Raw genomic sequence first — 19,104 nt, 5'->3', positions numbered from 1 at the left:
AGCAAATACACTAACATCTCCATTGTCATTTCCAGTAAGAACTTGGAATGAGGTAGACACAAACTGTACCAGGACTTTAAATCCAGAAGTGTTCAAAACACAATACACAGCTAAGATCACAAAAGGGGTCAAGGGAGCTCCAGTGGCCCAAACCTGCCCAGGGAAGACTTGAGCAGTTGCTTTAGCCTGGAAATGTACACTAAATCTTCATTTATGTCTTCACAGTTTTGGTTGGTGTTTGGTTGAGAACGTTTGCTCTATTTATCAAATCTTGGCAAAGAAAAGCTTGTTTTGTTTAACAAACCATGTGTGCCTCTGCCTTCGGGGTTGAGGATTCTAAGATGACTACTGATCAGTTACTTTCTCTATCATTTAGAAACTATCAATCCTAGCTTTCTGTCTGGTGAGAAACTGGATGAAGACTCTATGGGAAAAACATGGGAAAGTCTCACCCCTAGGGGTGGTAGTCACACTGCAGTTTGGTCAAAGTATGCCAGGGTCAGTGAGAAGTTAACATTTTATTCTTATGTGAGTCCAAGAAAAAGATCCATTTTTCTCAAGTGCAGATGGGATAGCTTCCAAAAACCAACAGTTGTTACAGAATGTTAGGGTCTAAGTGAAAAATGAACCAGGTTATCCATTGAGTAATACATGAATGTAGTGTGTGCCCTTTAGTTTGTGTAATATTGAAAGCAAGCTGGAGTAATTTGGGAAAAAACTGAATTGAGTTTAGGTAAGGTCATGGAACCTTGTAATTGATTGAGGACATTGAGTATAAGGTCATGGCTCTATATATGTACGTAACTGTATGATATTACAAACAATAAAGCAAACTAATACACTGTCCATAAACCAGTGTTGGATATCAGTTGTGAATCGTTTATTATAATTCATATGATACCACTCATTATTTTTAAAGTAGAAAGAGGCTTTATTGGGCTTTGGATATCTACTATCAAGAGAGGATCCTGTGCTTGAACATTGGTCTCTGGCATGTGACTCTGTTTTCTGAGGTTGTAGAAAATCTGAAAAACATAACCTAGCAGAAAGAAGTAGGTCATAGGAGATATAGGGACTGCTAACTGGGTGTAACCATCTTCCTCAAGTCTCTACTGCCTCACTGACCTTAATCCTTTCCTGTCTGGAGGACAGAAAATAAAGAAAACCAGTGGACTGTGCCCAGCCCTCATTGGTCCATTTCAGCTCTGATCTCAAAAGGAACCATTGTGAGGTCATTTACTTCCTGAGTTACTGAAAACACATCCTGTCTATACAGGGCATTAGCTGTTCGTTGGTGGCTGGGTTGGTTGGTTGGTTGGTTGATTGGTTGGTTGGTTGGTTGGTTGGTTGGATGGTTGGTTGGTTGGTTGGTTGGACAGCAATTGCTTTTATTCAGCTAGCCACTGAACTTGGATATTCATGAATTGTTGAATCTGAACACAGTGAGTTTTTCTCTATATTCCTATATCTCACTTTAGACTTGTTGTCTGTATTTAAACTAAGTCTCTCTTCCTCTATATTTTTGTTTGAATATTGAATAGGAGAATTTTTCTTTGTTGATTTGATTTATCACTTGATTTTACATTGTCATATTTTACATGTATTTATTCCATGAACTAATTTTGAACAACAGTTTATGATAACTACACAGCACCAACAATCTCCTAATGGTATTTCCAGACATGTACATGAAGAACTTTGACCATATTCCCATGATCACACTTTCCCTGGCTTGTCCCTTTCAGGTTCCTCAGTTTTTCCATTTTAGTTTGTTCACTTTCTTTCCAAGTACTGGCCCAATTGTTTCAAGTTCTCCTATTCAGAGGACTGATAGGCTACACTGGGTGGTCTATTAAGGAAAGGCACCAACAGGTCTCTGTGATTTAGCAGGAAGCCTCCCCCTAGCCGGTTAACTTGGGATCTTCCTTGCAGTGCAAAACTCATGACCCTATGCAAGCTACAAGGCAATGCTTAGATCCTAATTTTTGGATGATAACTATGAAAGTAGGTAGCTGAATAGAATTCAAGGACAGAATAGATATAAGTCTAAGAAGATCCAGTTTTATACTGCCAAGAAGAACCTTCCAAAGTGGGACATATGATACTATGACCCTTCATTTAGCTGGGTCATTCTGTTAGCAGCTGTCATTCCATTGAATTGCTATCTTCTATCTTCAGGAGAACAAATGTGACTCTGAAGCTAGTGTGGTACCAGGCACAGGAGGTCGGGCCAGTAATGAACTTGAAGCAAAGGAACAAGCATGGGCCTTTGAGTCTTGCTGGCAAAACAGCTTAAAGTACACGTCCAGGAAAAAAAGTGCCTAGTGCTGCAATGGTCTGCCCAGCATTCCACTGGACTCACTCAAACAACATTTAGAGAAAGAGAGGGAATTTTATATTGACAATGTGCCTCTCCAAATTTCCAAACCTAGGCTTGAATCAAACTACTTCCACCATTCCTATAGTTTTTATCTGTTAGTGGAATGGGAGTGGAGAACAGAACCTTTCAGGATCCTTTTTGCTTTCCATGACATTGCTGAGGAAGGAGGGTTATATTCCCTGGGACATTCAAAAATCTAACATCTGATTAGAGACCTAACAAGTAGGACTTTGAAAACCATGGCTGGACCATACCTGTACCTCCGTTTCATTGTTTGAAGGTTTAGCTTGTTAGCATTGCTAGGAAATGCTTTGTGTGCAATGTGTACACATGTGGTGCTTCTACATGACTATGAACATTTCAAGAGGGAATGTCCTTCCTTGACCTCTGCTAAACTGCAGTCCATTTCCTTTGGTGTCTGTCATGGAGTTGGTTCTTAGTGAGTCCTGTCAGATTCCTTTAATGTGTAAAACTGATGAGTTGTGGTGAGAGGGGATAGCAGCATACATTCAAACACATGCAAATGGCTCACAAAAGCCCTAGCACCTCTGTCCTTAATGTCATAATCTCATGTGTAAGCCCAATGGGTCTAAAGTTACTTTCTAGAGCTTTGGGAACATAGATCAAGCAAAAATACATAGCAGCCACTTCTTTCTTTCATTTCGCAAGTGTGTTTTTGTTCCATGAGACAGACGCTCCTGGAGCACAGGCTGGAATCATCATTTCCGAGTAGCCAAAGATTACTTGAAGTGATGATCTTCCTCCTCCACTTTCACAAATTTTATAATTAACATGGGCTCATCTTTATGAGACTATCCTGACTTTAACTTTGTCCTATGTCTGTCAGAGGACCCTGAGGGACTCTCATCACTCTGGGTCCAGGTAGCTTACCCAAGTCTAGATTTTTCCTATCTGACTGTTTTGTGCCAATTCCTACTTCAACCTTCAACCCCAATTCAACAGCAGTAAGATGTGGATACACAGGAAACTGCTACAGGGCACAAGATGTCACCTTTACCAAAGATACACTGATCTCATACTTTTTCTTGACCCTCTGGGAATACATACACAGGGCCAGTTAGAATTAGAAAGCAGCCTTGGTACATAATTAATTTGTTGGGTACTTGTCCTTGCCTTGCTAACATCCTGATGCACAAGTAATCAATTTCTGTTGTTTTTAAGGTCAAACACAAGGCATTATCTTTGAGAGCAGAAGGACCCAGAGTTCCAGAACAAGGCATCTACTACATCAGTTGTTTATAGGTTCCTGGCTTACGGGTGTTTACTTGATCATTTGGAACATATCAGCTCACTGTTTCTAGATCTTGAGCTTTGGTCAGAAGTCTCAAGCCTGAGGGCAGGCAATATGGGATTAATGGTGTCATATTCCTCTCAGCCCCACAAATGGTAGTCTCATGCCCAGGGGTGCAATGAATAATAGCATTTTGTCACAACAATCAAGGTAGTCAGGACTTACAATCCTTTAGCAACCACTCATCCGGGTTTAAAATGTAAATAGAATACATTGAATGTGGACATGAATTATTACAAACTTATGAAGTCTGGGGTCCATGTGAAAAGCAAGACAATGTCCATCAACTTGCCATTGAATATCAGAATCTATAAAAAACTGGGATGCCAAAGCTCTGGCGTCCATTGTCATTCTCAGGATTCCTTGTTTGATTATTAATGACAAAAGTGTCCTTGTTAAAGATGGAGTGTTAAGTGTTTAAACATTGTTCTCACTAGGTGGTGCAAGTTGGGGTTAATTATGGTCCTTGGGCAGGGGTACAAGTAGGAAGAAATGGGTCACTGGGTAACACTGGGGACAGACTCTTGAGTCAAACCTGCACTCTAGTTCTCCAATGACCAAGACTAGACTTCCTGTCCATGGAGACAGAAGCAGAGGAGAAGCAATGGACCGTGCCTAGCCACAGTGTTGGCTGCTCTTTGCTCTAACCTCCCAAGGAACCCTGTGACAATGGATAGACACCTTACAGCTCTGATTGAGGCAGCATTCTGTCCTTACAGGTACAGAAGCTGTTGCTTGGCTGGAAAGAAATTAGAGTTTGAAGACACAGAAATTAGACTTGGACATTCAGGAGCTGTTGGACCCTGACATAGTGAGTTTCTCCAACTTTGGACACTTCAACTTGCTCTGTTTGACTTTGGTTTCTGTATTTGCTGGCTTCAGTTATGCATTTACATTTCCATGTTTTTTTATTATCTTCTATTTCACATTTTATTAAATTATGTTTGCTATGTTAGAGTATTCTATTTTTTCACTTCATGTGTATGACAGTTTTGCATCCACATATGCCTTGAGTACCATATCCCAGATGCATTCTGTGGAGGTCAGAAGAGGGAGTCAGGTTTTCTGGGTCTGGAGTTACAGGTGGTTGTGAGTCTCTCACACCATCCCTAGGATTGATACAATAACATATTCACATAGCATAACTCAGTTGTGTAAGAAAATAAAATCTCTCTCTACCTCTCTATATTTCCACTTCCCCGAAATCTGATTCCGTTGCTAACCTGACAGCTCATGTTAATAAAATTATATAGAAAGACTTGTATCACTATTTTAAGTGGTGTATACCACCTGTGAGTGTGCTGTATAGGTGCGCTTAGCATCCAGAGGTGTCGTAACCCCTGGAGCTGGATATAGGGTAGCTGTGGGCACCTGTGTTCTGAGACCACCTACAGGTCCTCTGCCTGAGTAGCCAAATTTGGGAACTCCAGACGCATATCGCCATCCTGCATAGTATGGGTTTTCGGGGATCAGTTCTCTTTACACCTTTTCTTGAAGCTCAGCCTCTACTCAAAGAGAATGCTGAGATCAGGAGAGAGGATGGTGAGATTTTCCAATTTCATGGCTTTTAGTGTCTAGGATTCTTTCAGTTTGCAGTTGGTCCCTGACAACCGCCTCTATGTCATATTTTGCATCTGCTCCTTTATAGTAGGTCCTTGTCCTTCCCTTCCCACGTATGTAAAGTACATGTGTAGATTGTCTGATGTTTTTCTGAGCTTTTTTTCTCATCTCTTTAATGTAGGAATTTGAGCGTATCAACATGTTCTGGGGCCTGTTTTTAAATGTCTGTTTTATGTCTCATTGCAAGTTTGCTTCTAGCCATATAAAGGAGGGCCTGATCATGGAGCAGGACCCAGAGAGCCGAGACTCTATCGAGAACTTTACCACTGACTATAAGATCATAAGAACCCTGGGAAGGGGACGATTTTCAGTGGTAAAAATGGCCTATCACGTCCCAACCCTCACCTGTGTAGCTATAAAAGTTCTCAAGAACACCGAGAAGTGCTCCTCAGTGATGAGCAGGGAAGTTGACATTCTAAAGTCCCTGGGCCATCCTCATATCATCAAGGTGGTCGAAGTGGTCCAGACAAGAGAGGCCACCCACCTGGTCATGGAGCATGACTCTCAGGGAGACCTACTGGACCGAATCCGGGAATGTGGATATTTAAAATCGTGGGAGGCCCGAAGAATGTTTAGACAGATATTAGAGGCAGTACAATTCTGCCATGACAATAATATTGTCCACCGAGACATAAAGGCCAACAACATTTTGATAGACGGAAGGTGGAATGCCAAGCTCTGTGATTTTGGCCTAGCTGCTAAAACACTTCCTGGGCAGAAGCTGATTGATTTCTGTGGCACGCTGCCATACTGTGCGCCAGAATTCTTTGAAGCTGAGGAATATGAGGGCCGCCCATTTGACGTATGGAGTGTAGGTGTCCTCCTCTTCTTCATGGTGACTGGGCACTTGCCTTTCCTAGGCAAGTCATTTGCAGAGGTGAGGAGACAAATCAGTTCAGCCAATTTCAGCATTCCGCCTCACGTTGCCAACGATATTTTCAATGTTATAGTGGAAATGCTGATGATAAATCCCAGCAGGAGGCCCAGCATCCAGCAAATTATGATGTGCCCCATGATCAAAGACAGCCAGGCCTACTCACCACCGACATCCATACAGACGTTCACAGGAACACCAAGCCCTAGCACCATCAAAGCCATGAGAGTCATGAGGCATACACCTGAGAAAAGCACTGAGTCTCTGATAGACCAAAATATCAACGAGGTGCTGGCAACATACTTGATTCAACAGCACAAGCCACTCAGGAAAGTCTGCACACACCAGCAAGTGGAGTCAGGTCTAGAAGATCTTCACTCCTTCCCTCGTTTTCTTAAGAGAAAGGGACCTCTTCTCTCCTCCTTCACCTTGTCCTCACATTCATCCAATATGAGGGAGAAGAAGGATAGGAAGAAATCCAGGAAGGTTGTCAGAAGGCATGCTGTAGGCTACCAGCAAACAAGGACCAACACTCTCCAGCTCGACCTCCTGGACTATCCTATAGCTGAAGAATTCAAGGATAACAGGCTGCAAATCAGGAAGACATTCTCAGACTCCAAGACTGTGTTTTCTTGTAGTCTAACTGAACATATCCAGTCACCTCGACTTCAATACACCTATTCCACTACAGCAGACAGGAATGTGTCTTCCTTCATACCGCCACATGATTTCTGTGCATCACTGCAGACACCTAAGGGGATAAGCCTTGCAGGCTGTTCTGGAGATACCTGGCAGAGAGAGACAGTTGTGGACGAAAACACCTTCATCAAGGAAGAGGCCATGGTTCATGAAGATACAGTCACTAGTGGCCAGCCACAAGTGCCTTGCCCAGCTTCCCGTCGGGGATGGCGTCACCACTGGAAGGGGTTTAAAAAAACAATTAGTAGAAGCCTTCGAAACCTGTGCTGCTGTCTGCCACCACCATCGGAAAATCAAGTCTCCTGCAATAACTTGGCTCTCAGGAAGAGAGGAGAACATTGTGTCACCCACAGGACCAGGTGGGTGCATGTCCTCATTCATTTCATCCATATTCCCACTTGTCCTTTGTGTCAAATGAGGATGGTCTTGAGGCACATAGAAACTTGACATCCTGTAACTACAGAAGGATTAAGTCCATAGAAACCCCTGAAGGGTGATCTGATGCTTCCTGAGTCATAAGGGGAATCAGAGACACTGATTAAAGCAGGACGAGAGGGAGGTGGGGGCATGCCCAAATGGGGCAGAGAGTCCTAAGACAACCAGTGGGGTGCTATGGCTCTTTATAGAAAGCACAGGAAGTTCTCTGTTTTTCAAAGACACCAAGAGCCTCTTTTCTGTGTCTTTTTCTTTTCAAGTCCTGAAGAACAGCAGCCTCAGCTCCCTGGCTTTTAAGCCAGTGGTGGGGGTTGGCCTGGCTGAAGATTATACAATCTCAGAGGTGCCAGGCCAGATGTCCAGGTGCCTGTGTGCTTGCAGGCCCCTTCTCCAGTGGAAGAGCTGTCCACACCACAGCAAGGTCTCTCCAGGTAAAGCCCCAGGCAGGAAGGCCTGCCTTTTCACTGTGTCTTGCTCAGAAGGGAGGGATGAAGTAGAACAGTGCCCTAAATCTGTCCGTGGATCAGTAGCCCTCTACCCTCTCTTCTAGCATAGGTAAACATCAGAGATTGTTCTGTGGGACTGTACTGTTCTTGCTTCCTGTTTCTTGCAGAGAACATGGTCTTCATCATGAAGTAGACTTCTCAGAAAAGTCTCCCTAGTCAGCCCATCAGACCTGAGCTAAAATGGGTTCCCAGGTTGAATATGAGGCCTGTATGTCTCCTGTGAAGGGAATCCTTCTGTCACACTTTGACCAGACCCTCACCCACCCCTTCTGCCCTGCAAAAGATATCACAGTTTATATTGCTTAAGTCCTCAGACCCAACTCAGGGTAATGCTTACAAAACCCATACTGTGGAGTGACTCCCAAGGCAGCTGTGCCCTCTCTCTCACCAGTTCTGCCCTGTAATTACTCACCTCTCTATGTTTGCTCCCTCAAGGCCAACTTTCAAATGTGTAACAGGATTCCTACCTGTGTCACAGCCTCCTCGAAGGAGGAGGGACAGGTGTTATGAGCAGAGTCAAAAGAACAACTTAATGATGGAGAAGCAAACTGGTGTGGCCCTACCTCATGCCAGCTTCAGGCCTCCACTGGAGTATGCATCTCACTGGATAAATATACCCAGGCTGCTTCCATTAACCTGAGAATTTGCACACTGCTTTTTTATGCCCAGTTAAACAGCCTTGCAATTCCTTTGTGAGAGCTTCTGGGAAGCTTTCCCTGTCCCTCCTACTGTTACATTTGTTAAGATATCATCTCCTGTGTTCTTTTTAACTAGACTGTATCAACATCTTCCACAGCATGAGGTGTACAGAATATCATATGACTGACATGGAGGGTCCCTCTGTCCCAATGTCCCTCTTAATTTATTCAAAGAACATCAAGGATCCTGGCATAGTAATCCTGCAGTGATATGTGCTGAGTTTAACAGCATGTCCCTATAGTACTCCACCATTGTGCTCACATACATATTTCTCATGTGCTTTATCCCCTGAGCTACACGAAATTCTCTTAGGACAGACCATCTCTCTCTCTAATTTGAGGGGAAAGCACATTATATTCCACTCTGGAGCAAGAAGAGCATCATATGACCTCGTGTATCTGAACCCACAACGCACAAGTCTGGGAAAGTTCATTAAAGGGGTTCTTTGCTGGCCTCTAGCACTGAACCAGGTTAGCTACTCAGACAAAACCAAGGAAAACCTCTCACAGACCCTGGCTAGCCTAGGTTTTAAGAGTTGGCCTCACACCCTGATGATTCCTTGTCATCCATACCCTGATTTTAGAAGCCCTGGAGTCTATATCTCTGTCAGTGTGTCTGTCTTTACTTTTACATAAACTACTTCCATTCAGGTGGGTCTCAATGGATTTTCTTATACTGGACTCCTAGAGAGCCATGTACCCCTCAGGATGGCCTTAAGTGGAAAACACAAAATAGAAACATCAAATATAAAATCCCAATTGATGGAAATAGATTCACAAAATTAAAAACCAACAGATGAAAAACACTAACCACTCCAATAAAAATCCTTAATATATCACTCTTTTTTTTTTATTAACTTGAGTATTTCTTATATACATTTCGAGTGTTATTCCCTTTCCCGGTTTCCAGGCAAACATCCCCCTCCCCCCTCCCCTTCCGTATGGGTGTTCCCCTCCCAACCCTCCCCCCATTGCCGCCCTCCCCCCATAGACTAGTTCACTGGGGGTTCAGTCTTAGCAGGACCCAGGGCTTCCCCTTCCACTGGTGCTCTTACTAGGATATTCATTGCTACCTATGGGGTCAGAGTCCAGGGTCAGTCCATGTATAGTCTTTAGCTAGTGGCTTAGTCCCTGGAAGCTCTGGTTGCTTGGCATTGTTGTACTTTTGGGGTCTCGAGCCCCTTCAAGCTTTTCCAGTTCTTTCTCTGATTCCTTCAATAGGGGACCTATTCTCAGTTCAGTGGTTTGCTGCTGGCATTCGCCTCTGTATTTGCTGTATTCTGGCTGTGTCTCTCAGGCGCGATCTACATCCGGCTCCTGTCGGTCTGCACTTCTTTGCTTCATCCATCTTGTCTAATTGGGTGGCTGTATATGTATGGGTCACATGTGGGGCAGGCTCTGAATGGGTGTTCCTTCAGTCTCTGTTTTAATCTTTGCCTCTCCCTTCCCTGCCAAAGGTATTCTTTTTCCTCATTTAAAGAAGGAGTGAAGCATTCACATTTTGATCATCCGTCTTGAGTTTCGTTTGTTCTAGGGATCTAGGGTAATTCAAGCATTTGGGCTAATAGCCACTTATCAATGAGTGCATACCATGTATGTCTTTCTGTGATTGGGTTAGCTCACTCAGGATGATATTTTCCAGTTCCAACCATTTGCCTACGAATTTCATAAACTCGTTGTTTTTGATAGCTGAGTAATATTCCATTGTGTAGATGTACCACATTTTCTGTATCCATTCCTCTGTTGAAGGGCATCTGGGTTCTTTCCATTTTCTGGCTATTATAAATAAGGCTGCGATGAACATAGTGGAGCACGTGTCTCTTTTATATGTTGAGGCATCTTTTGGGTATATGCCCAAGAGAGGTATAGCTGGATCCTCAGGCAGTTCAATGTCCAATTTTCTGAGGAACCTCCAGACTGATTTCCAGAATGGTTTTACCAGTCTGCAATCCCACCAACAATGGAGGAGTGTTCCTACTTCTCCACATCCTCGCCAGCATCTGCTGTCACCTGAGTTTTTGATCTTAGCCAATCGCACTGGTGTGAGGTGAAATCTCAGGGTTGTTTTGATTTGCATTTCCCTTATGACTAAAGATGTTGAACATTTCTTTAGGTGTTTCTCAGCCATTCGGCATTCCTCAGCTGTGAATTCTTTGTTTAGCTCTGAACCCCATTTTTAATAGGGTTATTTGTTTCCCTGCGGTCTAACTTCTTGAGTTCTTTGTATATTTTGGATATAAGGCCTCTATCTGTTGTAGGATTGGTAAAGATCTTTTCCCAATCTGTTGGTTGCCGTTTTGTCCTAACCACAGTGTCCTTTCCCTTACAGAAGCTTTGCAGTTTTATGAGATCCCATTTGTCGATTCTTGATCTTAGAGCATAAGCCATTGGTGTTTTGTTCAGGAAATTTTTTCCAGTGCTCATGTGTTCCAGATGCTTCCCTAGTTTTTCTTCTATTAGTTTGAGTGTGTCTGGTTTGATGTGGAGGTCCTTGATCCACTTGGACTTAAGCTTTGTACAGAGTGATAAGCATGGATCGATCTGCATTCTTCTACATGTTGCCCTCCAGTTGAACCAGCACCATTTGCTGAAAATGCTATCTTTTTTCCATTGGATGGTTTTGGCTCCTTTGTCAAAAATCAAGTGACCATAGGTGTGTGGGTTCATTTCTGGGTCTTCAATTCTATTCCATTGGTCTATCTGTCTGTCTCTGTACCAATACCATGCAGTTTTTATCACTATTGCTCTGTAATACTGCTTGAGTTCAGGGATAGTGATTCCCCCTGAAGTCCTTTTATTGTTGAGGATAGCTTTAGCTATCCTGGGTTTTTTGTTATTCCAGATGAATTTGCAAATTGTTCTGTCTAACTCTTTGAAGAATTGGATTGGTATTTTGATGGGGATTGCATTGAATCTGTAGATCGCTTTTGGTAAAATGGCCATTTTTACTATATTAATCCTGCCAATCCATGAGCATGGGAGATCTTTCCATCTTCTGAGGTCTTCTTCAATTTCTTTCCTCAGTGTCTTGAAGTTCTTATTGTACAGATCTTTTACTTGCTTGGTTAAAGTCACACCGAGATACTTTATATTATTTGGGTCTATTATGAAGGGTGTCGTTTCCCTAATTTCTTTCTCGGCTTGTTTCTCTTTTGTATAGAGGAAGGCAACTGATTTATTTGAGTTAATTTTATACCCAGCCACTTTGCTGAAGTTGTTTATCAGCTTTAGTAGTTCTCTGGTGGAACTTTTGGGATCACTTAAATATACTATCATGTCATCTGCAAATAGTGATATTTTGACCTCTTCTTTTCCGATCTGTATCCCTTTGATCTCCTTTTGTTGTCTGATTGCTCTGGCTAGAACTTCAAGAACTATATTGAATAAGTAGGGAGAGAGTGGGCAGCCTTGTCTAGTCCCTGATTTTAGTGGGATTGCTTCAAGTTTCTCTCCATTTAGTTTAATGTTAGCAACTGGTTTGCTGTATATGGCTTTTACTATGTTTAGGTATGGGCCTTGAATTCCTATTCTTTCCAGGACTTTTATCATGAAGGGGTGTTGAATTTTGTCAAATGCTTTCTCAGCATCTAATGAAATGATCATGTGGTTCTGTTCTTTCAGTTTGTTTATATAATGGATCACGTTGATGGTTTTCCGTATATTAAACCATCCCTGCATGCCTGGGATGAAGCCTACTTGATCATGGTGGATGATTGTTTTGATGTGCTCTTGAATTCGGTTTGCCAGAATTTTATTGAGTATTTTTGCGTCGATATTCATAAGGGAAATTGGTCTGAAGTTCTCTTTCTTTGTTGTGTCTTTGTGTGGTTTAGGTATAAAAGTAATTGTGGCTTCGTAGAAGGAATTCGGTAGGGCTCCATCTTTTTCAATTTTGTGGAATAGTTTGGATAATATTGGTATGAGGTCTTCTATGAAGGTTTGATAGAATTCTGCACTAAACCCATCTGGACCTGGGCTCTTTTTGGTTGGGAGACCTTTAATGACTGCTTCTATTTCCTTAGGAGTTATGGGGTTGTTTAACTGGTTTATCTGTTCCTGATTTAACTTCGATACCTGGTATCTGTCTAGGAAATTGTCCATTTCCTGAAGATTTTCAAATTTTGTTGAATATAGGTTTTTATAGTAAGATCTGATGATTTTTTGAATTTCCTCCGAATCTGTAGTTATGTCTCCCTTTTCATTTCTGATTTTGTTAATTTGGACGCACTCTCTGTGTCCTCTCGTTAGTCTGGCTAAGGGTTTATCTATCTTGTTGATTTTCTCAAAGAACCAACTGTTGGTTCTGTTGATTCTTTCTATGGTCCTTTTTGTTTCTACTTGGTTGATTTCAGCTCTGAGTTTGATTATTTCCTGCCTTCTACTCCTCCTGGGTGTATTTGCTTCTTTATGTTCTAGAGCTTTTAGGTGTGCTGTCAAGCTGCTGACATATGCTCTTTCCTGTTTCTTTCTGCAGGCACTCAGCGCTATGAGTTTTCCTCTTAGCACAGCTTTCATTGTGTCCCATAAGTTTGAGTATGTTGTATCTTCATTTTCATTAAATTCTAAAAAGTTTTTAATTTCTTTCTTTATTTCTTCCTTGACCAGGTTATCATTGAGTAGAGGAGCATTGTTCAATTTCCACGTATATGTGGGCATTCTTCCCTTATTGTTATTGAAGACCAGTTTTAGGCCGTGGTGGTCCGATAGCACGCATGGGATTATTTCTATCTTTCTGTACCTGTTGAGGCCCGTTTTTTGACCAATTATATGGTCAATTTTGGAGAAAGTACCATGAGGAGCTGAGAAGAAGGTATATACTTTTGCTTTAGGATAGAATGTTCTATAAATATCCGTTAGGTCCATTTGGCTCATGACTTCTCTTAGTCTGTCGACATCACTGTTTAATTTCTGTTTCCATGATCTGTCCATTGATGAGAGTGGGGTGTTGAAATCTCCCACTATTATTGTGTGAGGTGCAATGTGTGTTTTGAGCTTTAGTAAGGTTTCTTTTACGTATGTAGGTGCCCTTGTATTTGGGGCATAGATATTTAGGATTGAGAGTTCATCTTGGTTGATTTTTCCTTTGATGAATATGAAGTGTCCTTCCTTATCTTTTTTGATGACTCTTAATTGAAAATTGATTTTATTTGATATTAGAATGGCTACTCCAGCTTGCTTCTTCTGACCATTTGCTTGGAAAGTTGTTTTCCAGCCTTTCACTCTGAGGTAGTGTTTGTCTTTGTCTCTGAGGTGTGTTTCCTGCAGGCAGCAGAATGCAGGGTCCTCGTTGCGTATCCAGTTTGTTAATCTATGTCTTTTTATTGGGGAATTGAGGCCATTGATATTGAGAGATATTAAGGAATAGTGATTATTGCTTCCCGTTATATTCATATTTGGATGTGAGGTTATGTTTGTGTGCTTTCATTCTCTTTGTTTTGTTGCCAAGACGATTAGTTTCTTGCTTCTTCTAGGGTATAGCTTGCCTCCTTATGTTGGGCTTTACCATTTATTATCCTTTGTAGTGCTGGATTTGTAGAAAGATATTGTGTAAATTTGGTTTTGTCATGGAATATCTTGGTTTCTCCATCAATGTTAATTGAGAGTTTTGCTGGATACAGTAACCTGGGATGGCATTTGTGTTCTCTTAGGGTCTGTATAACATCAGTCCAGGATCTTCTGGCCTTCATAGTTTCTGGCGAGAAGTCTGGTGTGATTCTGATAGGTCTCCCTTTATATGTTACTTGACCTTTTTCCCTTACTGCTTTTAATATTCTTTCTTTATTTTGTGCGTTTGGTGTTTTGACAATTATGTGACGGGAGGTGTTTCTTTTCTGGTCCAATCTATTTGGAGTTCTGTAGGCTTCTTGTATGTCTATGGGTATCTCTTTTTTTAGGTTAGGGAAGTTTTCTTCTATGATTTTGTTGAAGATATTTACTGGTCCTTTGAGCTGGGAGTCTTCACTCTCTTCTATACCTATTATCCTTAGGTTTGATCTTCTCATTGAGTCCTGGATTTCCTGTATGTTTTGGACCAGTAGCTTTTTCCGCTTTACATTATCTTTGACAGTTGAGTCAATGATTTCTATGGAATCTTCTGCTCCTTAGATTCTCTCTTCCATCTCTTGTATTCTGTTGGTGAAGCTTGTATCTACAGCTCCTTGTCTCTTCTTTTGGTTTTCTATATCCAGGGTTGTTTCCATGTGTTCTTTCTTGATTGCTTCTATTTCAATTTTTAATTCCTTCAACTGTTTGATTGTGTTTTCCTGGAATTCTTTCAGGGATTTTTGCGATTCCTCTCTGTAGGCTTTTACTTGTTTATTAATGTTTTCCTGTGTTTCCCTAAGTGTGTTCATGTCTTTCTTGAAGTCCTCCAGCATCATGATCAAATATGATTTTGAAACTAGATCTTGCTTTTCTGGTGTGTTTGGATATTCCATGTTTGTTTTGGTGGGAGAATTGGGCTCCGATGATGGCATGTAGTCTTGGTTTCTGTTGCTTGGGTTCCTGCGCTTGCCTCTCGCCATCAGATTATCTCTAGTGTTACTTTGTTCTGCTATTTCTGACAGTGGCTAGACTGTCCTATAAGCCTGTGTGTCAGGAGTGCTGTAGACCTGTTTTCCTCTCTTTCAGTCAGTTATGGGGACAGAGTGTTCTGCTTTCGGGCGTGTAGTTTTTCCTCTCTACAGGTCTTCAGCTGTTCCTGTGGTCCTGTGTCTTGAGTTCACCAGGCAGCTTTCTTGCAGCAGAAAATTTGGTCTTACCCGTGGTCCCGAGGCTCAGGTTCGCTCGTGGGGTGCTGCCCAGGGGCTCTCTGCAGCGGCAGCAACCAGGAAGACCTGTGCCGTCCCTTCTGGGAGCTTCAGTGCACCAGGGTTCCAGATGGTCTTTGGCTTTTTCCTCTGGCGTCCGAGATGTGTGTGCAGGGAGCAGTCTCTTCTGGTTTCCCAGGCTTGTTTGCCTATCTGGAGGTTTAGCTCTCCCTCCCATGGGATTTGGATGCAGAGAACTGTTTATCCGGTCTGTTTCCTTCAGGGTCCGGCGGTGTCTCTGGCAGGGGTCCTGCCGCTCCTGGGCCCTCCCCCACGGGAGCCCAGAGGCCTTATACAGTTTCCTCTTGGGCCAGGGATGTGGGCAGGGGTGAGCAGTGTTGGTGGTCTCTTCCGCTCTGCAGCCTCAGGAGTGCCCACCTGACCAGGCGGTTGGGTCTCTCTCTCACCGGGTCTGGGAGCAGAGAGCTGCTGCGGGCCGGGATCCGCGGGTGTGGGACTTCCGGTAAACACAGAATGTGCCCGGTCCTAGAGAAATTCTGCTTCCGTGTGTCCCAAGCTCACCAGGCAGCTTTCTTGCAGCAGAAAATTTGGTCTTACCTGTGGTCCCGAGGCTCAAGTTCGCTCGTGGGGTGCTGCCCAGGGGCTCTCTGCAGCGGCAGCAACCAGGAAGCTAATATATCACTCTTAATTCTAACAGACTCACAGGTGTATGCTAAGGGAACATATTCCATGTACAATAAACAGAAGAAATTGGTTCTTATTTTCTGATATGTTTATGTAAATTAAGCATACTTTCACTTTTTTTTCCGACATTTGTTTTTTTTTTTTTTCTATTTTGGAATAGTGTTGCTATGCTGGTTTTAGTGTTCACACAGTCAAACCTAAAATTCAGAGAGAATACCACTCGGGATAGAATGAAAGCCCAGGCTACCTTTGTCTTCCTCTTGATCTTGCTGCCTCTGTTCCTCCTTTAGTGTAATGCTATGCTGTGAACATTTCTGTTTTCATCAAGGTCTCTTAAATCCCAACAGGCCACCTTGTAGCTAAAGATTACCTTGAGCATGATCCTCTTCTTCCTGTCTCTAATTCTGCAATGTAGAAGTTTCAGTTCTGAGCCACTCTACCCTGTCAAGTAACACAACTTCAAGGCCAGTATAGGCAAGAGGAAGTACCAGGCTGAGTGCAATCCTGTCAGAAAAAGGACATTCTAAATATTTTTACCTGGCAGATCTGGTCTCTGCAGCTGGGGAGATGGATGTTGGGTAAAGTGTCACAGTGCAACAAAAGGACTCTGGAAATCAGACAAGGAAGAATCATGGTGTCATCTTAGGCCTTGAGCTTAACAGAGGCAGGTGTGGCAGATTGGTGGCCTGAGATTACTGACATATTACTCTGTCTCAATATTGAGGTAAAAAAGCATTTGATGATTATTCCTGGCCTCCAGGTATGAGGACAAACAGACAGACACCAACACACAAACACACACACACACACACACACACACACACACACACACACACACGCACGCGCACACACACACACACAGAGACAGAGAGACAGAGACAGAGAGACAGAGAGACAGAAAGAGAGGTAACTCTGAGGTAATGTATGTATCATGCACACATTAACTCTTTATAGATCTATCTAGACTTTTCCAACTATGGACTGTCTAAATTTTATAGTCATGTCTGTCTATTTCTTGGCTAGTGAACATAAACCTAAGTCCCGTGGCAAAAAACCTACTCGGGTTTTCTAGTGATGAATATTTTTTTCTTTCTCTTGTTTAACTCCAGTTTTCTTTATGCAGTCCAGGCAGCCAAGGACTTTTGATCCTGCTGGACAACGGACTGGACACAATGAGTGGCCTGATGAGTGGACACTTGGACCATTTGGGACTCACCAGGACTAAAATCCATGTATAACAAAAGGGTCTCCAACATCCTGCTCCTTCCACTAGGAGGGCAGATGAAAGGAAGATGCTCTGAGATATAGATTTCTTGGGGCTTTTTTTTTTCTGTGTGTTTTCTTTTGAAGATTGTAAGGTTTGCTTTTTATTCCTCTTATTTGTATATAATTTTTTCATACATATGTATTTATCTAATATTTTAATGTTTTAATTGAAACAGTGACATCACCTCCCTCTTTTGTACCTCCTCTCCAAACTGTCCCAGCTATCCTATATCCAACTTTTCTCATGCCTTCACTCTTAAGTTGATGGACTTCTTTACGTGATTAAACTTGTTATATATTTTTACTTATCTTGTGTATCCAGAAATAAATATAAGTATACCTGCAGAGTCCATATTTGTTGCTTGTGTATATATTTGTTCAATACTGACTACTCTGTATTTGACAACATGGTACTTTGTATTTTTACCTTTTGATATTTTCTCTTCCCAATCTTAAAATTCTTTTTCTCGCTAATGGTTTCTTGCCACTTTTATTTAACCTAAATTATTTATTTCCTTCTTTTGCTCCTTTCTATACTCTCCCCATATTTGATTCTACTACAGCAAAGACCACTGCCTGTGGGAAGGAATCACTCTTGAAAGAGCCAGAGGTGTGGGTCAATTGAAGACCAGTGGGAAAGTTCCACTGCCGACCTTCAAGCACAATGACCCCCCCTTCCAGGGAATAGTCAGATCTCACAGAACTGAAAGCCAAACTGTTAAACAAAGCTACCTATGATTTTCAACTCACCTCTCCTTCCCCTCTGGAAAAGCAGGAATGGTTCACTGATCACTAGTAAGTAGGAGGTCACTTCGCCCCATCAATAATATCCTGCCTAGTTACCAACTGCTTGAATTCTGCCCCAGTTCTTAGCAAGGTATATAATTCCCTGTCAGAGTCTATTCAGGGTCACCTCCCTTTAAGCGGGAAGGCCTCAATAAGGCAGAATGAACTCCTCTTGCTATTGTATAGATGACTGTCTCCATGAATCTCAATCAAGAGGTCCTGGAATCGGTTCAGTTTGGACCTCACATTGGTGTATTCAACTGGAAACTTGCTTCTTCTGTCGGACCCATGGGAGAGTGGTCAAAGGGAGGAGTGGTAGTTACAGCTATGTACTGAGGTTGACTTCTCTGTGCTCTCTCTATCTAAGTTCATTGTGTTCTGCTTTTGGCTCCTTTCTTTCTTGCAAGCATCAGGAGGGCTCACAGAGGCTAGGTAACAGGGCTTTGACCTGTCCAGAGGCCAGCAATGTCAGAGAACTTTGATCCAGGGTGAGGCCAGCAAAGTCACCAGAACCTGTGTGCATCTCACTTCTGGCAGGAGCAGATAGCCTGAGTTATCCCATCCACGGCAGGGATGGGGTTGGTCTGTGTACTTTGCCCTTGAAAAGGGACACTTGGTTTGTGTGTTAGTTGTTCTTTTTTTGCATTCTTGTTTTCATGTTTTGGACTTGAACTGGTGAAAATTTTAGACATGGGACCAATTGTTTTCTCACCTTAATCTTATTCTGAGTAATTTTCAAGAATTTAGGACTAAGGACCACTTAATGAAACTTGGAGTGGCCTGCTTTTGATGTTAAATGGCCACCAGGAGAGAGACCTTTTAACTCTCCAAGGTGTCAGCAATAGAGGATAAAATGTTTCAGACATTTTCCCTCCTCCTCAACCCCTACCTTCTAAACACTTCTTTTTCACTAGAAACAACAAAAGCCTACTTCAGCCCAGCAGCCAGCTCCTTCCTTATTGACAGTATCAGCCTTAGGGCTGGAGAGATGGCACAGAGGTGAAGAGAACTGAGCGGTCTTCCAGAGCTCCTGAGTTTAATGCCCAGCAGACACTTGTTGAATCCTCTTTTTCT

The 19,104-nt window shown here is 42.5% G+C and overlaps 1 protein-coding gene across 1 annotated transcript; it reads left to right on the top strand.

Moving 5' to 3' along the window:
- The first annotated feature begins 1,275 nt into the window (after positions 1–1,275).
- On the top strand, positions 1,276–17,592 carry Smokxl2 (sperm motility kinase x like 2). Its single transcript, XM_039096502.2, has 5 exons — positions 1,276–1,442; positions 4,412–4,503; positions 5,500–7,244; positions 7,581–7,751; positions 17,102–17,592. Exons 3-4 carry the CDS (start codon positions 5,533–5,535, stop codon positions 7,615–7,617), a joined length of 1,749 nt encoding a protein of 582 aa, XP_038952430.2. The 5' UTR covers positions 1,276–1,442; positions 4,412–4,503; positions 5,500–5,532; the 3' UTR covers positions 7,618–7,751; positions 17,102–17,592.
- Positions 17,593–19,104: the final 1,512 nt, after the last annotated feature.

The sequence above is a fragment of the Rattus norvegicus genome, chromosome 17, assembly GCF_036323735.1.
Source record: "Rattus norvegicus strain BN/NHsdMcwi chromosome 17, GRCr8, whole genome shotgun sequence".
Classification (NCBI taxonomy): Eukaryota; Metazoa; Chordata; class Mammalia; order Rodentia; family Muridae; genus Rattus; species Rattus norvegicus.
Note: the sequence above shows the minus strand (reverse complement) of the source record. Positions and strands in the feature narration are given on the sequence as shown.